We start from the raw sequence: 5,095 nt of genomic DNA on the forward strand, positions 1-5,095 counted from the left end.
TTTAAAGCTTCCGCACTAAGTATGCATTTTAGTCTCGAGTGTTACATTTAGTGGTATCAGAGCAAAGATTTTCGGACCAATGATTTGGCATATGACTTCATCTGATGTCGACAATTCGGTATGTATGTACCTGCATCATTTGATATAATATGGATGTGTAGCCTCAATAATTATGATATGTTATGTGTGGAATGGTTTTAAACTAATATGTATCATAGGATCATGCCGCCTAAGCGTAAAGCATCAGAAGGGAAGGATAGTTCATCGTCTAGAGTGGTTGATGAATTTAGCAAGTTACTGAAAGAACAGGCCAAGTTACATGGAGAGCAAATCCAACAGCTCTTACAGATGCAGAATGAAGGCCGAGGGAGAGAAAGAGAGGAAGTGAGGCCCGAGCCCGGCGCATATGAAAGATTTCGTAAGATGAAGCCACCAGAATTTGAGGGAAGCATTGATCCCTTGGTTGCCTTGGAATGGGTCAAAGCTGTGGAGGCTATTTATGATTATCTGCAGTTTGACGATAAAGATCAAGTCAGCTGTGCCATTTTTCTACTAACCAAGGTGGGACGCCACCAAGGTATCAGTTAATGTATCGGCACTCAAGTGGCAGGAGTTTAAAGATTTATTCTACGACAAATATTTTCCTCGAGATGTTCGAAGTCAGAAAGTGAAGGAATTTCTAGAACTGAGGCAAGGAAATATGTCAATGCAAGAATATATTCTCAAGTTCGAAGAGGGTTGTCAGTTTGCCCCATATCTCACCAGTAATGACATTGAAAAGGGTGAGCATTTTCATAGAGGTGTCAGGGCTGAAATTAAAAGTGACGTTCGAATCTCTAAAGCTGCTTCATATAAAGAGATTGTTGAAAAAGCAAGGATGGCCGAGCAAGAAGAGAAGGAAATTGAAAGAGAAAGACAGTTGAAGCGCCAAGATTTTTCTACTAAGAGCCAAGGTTCTGGATGGAAAGGTAAGGGAAAGTTTAGAGGCAAAGAGAAAGAGGAGCATCGAACCAAAACTCCTATGCTACCGCCTGCGTATGATCGACCTGTATGTCAGAAATGTGGCAAAATGCATACAGGTGAGTGTTTGGTTGGAAGTAATAGATGTTTTCGTTGTGGAGGTGTTGGACATGTTATCAAATATTGTCCAGTAAAGGGTGAGAAAGGGAATGATAGGGTCCAAGGCAGAATCTTTGCAATGACCAAAGAAAGCGCAAATCCTGATTCTTCTGTTATATCAGGTACTATTTTAATTTCAGGCAACGCCGCTATTACATTGATTGACACTGGTGTTACACATTCCTTTATGTCTGAAATTTTCTTGCGCTCCTTGAATGTTGTTCCATCTTGTGAACCACTTCACTATAGTATTTTGTTGCCATTGGAAGACGAATTATGGCCTTCTAGTATTCTTAAAGGTTGTACAGTACAAGTGAATGATAAAATCTATTTTGCTGATCTTATTATTATTCCCATGGTGGCGTTTGATGTTATTTTGGGAATGGAATGGCTAGCGTCATATCGTGCGGTTATTGAGTGCGTGGCTAAGACGGTGCGATTTCCTTCAAAAGATGATGATAGCGGGATTTTCCAGAGTTCAGGTATTTCGCTTGGCACTCCTTATATTTCTTGTTTGAAAGTTCAGGAAATGTTATCGAAGGGGTTTCAGGGGTTTTTAGCTGCTGTGATAGATGTGAATGCTGAGATAACGATGAAGTTGAATGAGATTGAGGTAGTTCGAGATTTTCCTGACGTATTTGCAGATGATGTGCCTGGATTGCCACCTGACCGTGCAGTTGAGTTTGTGATTGACGTGGTTCTAGGTACTGCTCCGATTTCGAAAGCTCCATACCGAATGGCCCCGACTGAAATGAAGGAGCTGAAGAATCAGTTGCAGGATCTATTAGACAAAGGCTTTATTCGCCCGAGTTCTTCTCCGTGGGGAGCTCCGGTTTATTTGTCAAAAATAAAGATTGATCTTTGCGGTTGTGCATTGATTACAGAGAGATCAATAAAGTCACGATCAAGAATAAATATCCATTATCGAGGATTGACGATCTCTTTGATCAGCTGCAGGGAGCGACAGTGTTTTCAAAGATCGATCTGCGTTCTGGTAATAATCAGCTGAAAGTTAGGGAAGCTGACGTCCCTAAAACTGCATTCAGAACCAGGTATGGCCATTATGAGTTCTTAGTCATGTCATTTGGTTTGACGAACGCTCCTTCTGTCTTCATGGAACTAATGAACCGGGTCTTCAAGCCATATCTGGATAGCTTTGTTATCGTTTTCATTGACGATATCCTTATTTATTCTAAGACTCGGGAACTTCATGCCGAGCATCTCAGAACTGTATTGCAGTTATTAAGGGAAAAGCAGTTACACGCAAAGTTGAAAAAGTGTGAATTCTGGTTAGAGCAAGTATCATTTCTGGGCCATATTGTTTCGAAAGACGGCATTGCAGTGGATCCCATGAAGATTGAAGCAATTAAACAATGGCCTATTCCTACGACCGTCTCCGAGGTGCGTAGTTTTCTTGGTTTGGCAGGCTATTATCAACGTTTTATTGCCAATTTCTCAAAAATAGCTCTGTCATTAACCAATTTGACAAGGAAAGCGGTGAAGTTTGAATGGACAAGTGAGTGCCAACACGGATTTCAAGTGTTGAAAGAAAAGTTGACATTAGCCCCTATCCTAGCACTTCCGTGCGGCACTGAAGATTTTATTGTATACACTGATGCGTCAAAGATGGGACTTGGAGCTGTACTGATGCAGCATGGAAAAGTAATCGCTTATGCTTCTCGTCAATTGAAAGACTACGAGAAGAATTATCCCACCCACGATCTTGAATTAGCGGCTGTGGTATTCGCACTGAAAATATGGAGACACTATCTGTATGGCGAGAAATGTGAAGTTTTCACAGACCACAAGAGCTTGAAATATCTATTCTCAAAGAAAGAACTCAATATGCGGCAGAGAAGGTGGTTAGAACTTGTTAAAGATTATGATGTGACCATTATCTACCACCCAGGTAAAGCAAACGTCGTTGCAGATGCTTTGAGCCACAAGTCAGTTTCTTCTTTGAGCTCGTTGATTCAGAATCCGTTGTTATTGGATCTTCAGAGGAGCGAGATTGCTAGAGTAGAGCAAGGGTCCATCGCTAGACTTTTAGCTTTGGTTATTCGACCTACGTTGATAGATAGGATACGACGGGAGCAGCGTACTGACAATCAGTTGATGGAATTGCGAGCCAAAGCTGATAAGAAAGGAAATACAGAGTTTGCGATGAACACTGATGATTTATTAACATGGAGAGGTCGGATATGTGTTCCCAGTGGTAATGACATTCGTCGGGATGTTTTGACAGAGGCTCATACCGCGCCATACTCGATACATCCAGGTAGCACCAAGATGTATCAGGATCTCTGACGTCTATACTGGTGGCCAGGTATGAAAAGTGATATTGCAAAGTTTATATCCGAATGTCTAACATGTCAGCAAGTAAAGATTGAGCATCAAAGACCTGCTGGAACTTTGCAATCCCTCCCAATACCTCAGTGGAAGTGGGAGCACATCACTATGGACTTTGTAACGGGACTTCCAAGAACACCAAAAGGTTACAACTCCATCTGGGTGATTGTTGACAGGTTAACCAAGTCGGCTCATTTTCTTCCGGTCAAGACAACGTTTACAATGAACCTGTATGCTGAAGTCTATGTAGCTGAGATTGTGAGACTTCATGGTATTCCTGTGTCAATTGTATCTGATCGTGACCCGAGGTTTACTTCTGAATTCTGGAAGAGCTTGCACAGAGCCTTGAGCAACAGATTGGCTTTTAGCACAGCATATCATCCTCAGAGTGACGGGCAGTCAGAGAGGTGATTCAGTTTCTTGAAGATATGCTGCGAGCCTGCATAATTGATTTTCCTGGTAGCTGGGATTCTAAATTGCCACTTGTTGAATTTACGTATAACAATAGTTATCAAGCAACGATTGGCATGGAACCATACGAGGCATTGTACGGCAGAAAATGTAGGTCACCGTTGAACTGGGATGAAGTCAGTGAAAGAATGATGTTAGGACCAGAATTGGTCCAACAGACAGCTGATGTAATTACTTTAATCCAGGACAGAATGAAGACGACCCAAACTAGACAGAAAAGTTATGCCGATAACTGAAGAAGGCCATTGGAGTTTGAAGTTGGAGATCATGTTTTTACCAAAATTGCTCATCTCAAAGGCATTATGAGATTTGGTAGGAAAGGAAAGCTGAACCCAAGATTTATCGGCCCATTTGAAATTCTGGACAGGATAAGAGAAAAAGCATATCGTCTAGCCTTACCGCCAGACTTGGATAGAGTCCACAACGTATTTCACGTCTCAATGCTCAGGAAGTACATCTCGAACCCTTCTCATGTTCTTAGACATGAACCATTGGATCTGATGCCAAACTTGACTTATCAAGAAATACCAATCCAGATTTTAGATCGCAAGGTTAAAGTATTGAGGAATAAGGAGATCGGCATTATAAAGATTCTTTGGTGTAATCAGTTGGATGAAGAAGCAACGTGGGAACCAGAGGAAGAAATGAAACAGCGATATCCTGAGTTATTCGCACAGTAATGGCAATTTCGGGGACAAAATTTCTTAAGGAGGAGAGAATTGTAACGCCCAGACATTCGTATGCATATGATGTATGGTAATGATTATGATTAGTATGGTCATTATTCCTTTTATGGTTTATTATGATGATCGTTTGGGGATATGTGATGTAATGGTGATGGTTTATGGTTTCAAGATATGATATAAATGGTATTGAATGATATGAAATGAAATAGAGAATGTATGGTAGAATAGAACGTTGATCCTTAGCCAAATAGGTAATGGAAGTGCTGAAACGGTATGAAAATTTGGCAGTAGTTGTGGTTTTTAACATAATATTTTGTATATTGATCCGAATGATATAAGGCCACTTTCATTAGAAAGATAAGACATAAGGCTATAACTTTCATGTTCTGAGTTTTGTCCAAATCATTATTCAAGACTAGCCAAAAGCGCCCCGAAGTGTGTCGTGTGTATCATCGTTCCTCCAGTGACAC

The 5,095-nt window shown here is 41.0% G+C and overlaps 1 protein-coding gene across 1 annotated transcript; it reads left to right on the forward strand.

The window, feature by feature from the left end:
• Positions 1 to 222: 222 nt before the first annotated feature.
• On the forward strand, positions 223 to 4,619 carry LOC142505051 (uncharacterized). The gene is made up of 7 exons (XM_075617875.1): positions 223 to 531; positions 611 to 1,951; positions 2,077 to 2,171; positions 2,274 to 2,635; positions 3,029 to 3,334; positions 3,446 to 3,739; positions 4,237 to 4,619. Exons 1-7 carry the CDS (start codon positions 223 to 225, stop codon positions 4,617 to 4,619), a joined length of 3,090 nt encoding a protein of 1,029 aa, XP_075473990.1.
• The last annotated feature ends 476 nt before the right edge of the window (positions 4,620 to 5,095 follow it).

This window comes from Primulina tabacum, chromosome 10 (assembly GCF_025594145.1).
Source record: "Primulina tabacum isolate GXHZ01 chromosome 10, ASM2559414v2, whole genome shotgun sequence".
In the NCBI taxonomy this organism is placed as follows: Eukaryota; Viridiplantae; Streptophyta; class Magnoliopsida; order Lamiales; family Gesneriaceae; genus Primulina; species Primulina tabacum.

What these genes read in the sequence shown, in the direction of transcription:
- LOC142505051 (XM_075617875.1), top strand. Translation starts at nt 223, where the DNA reads ATGCCGCCTAAGCGTAAAGCATCAGAAGGGAAGGATAGTTCATCGTCT. An exon ending in GGTGAAGTTTGAATGGACAA is followed by an intron (nt 2,636 to 3,028) that starts GTGAGTGCCAAC and finishes TCTACCACCCAG; the next exon opens with GTAAAGCAAACGTCGTTGCA. An exon ending in TCGGATATGTGTTCCCAGTG is followed by an intron (nt 3,335 to 3,445) that starts GTAATGACATTC and finishes ACTGGTGGCCAG; the next exon opens with GTATGAAAAGTGATATTGCA.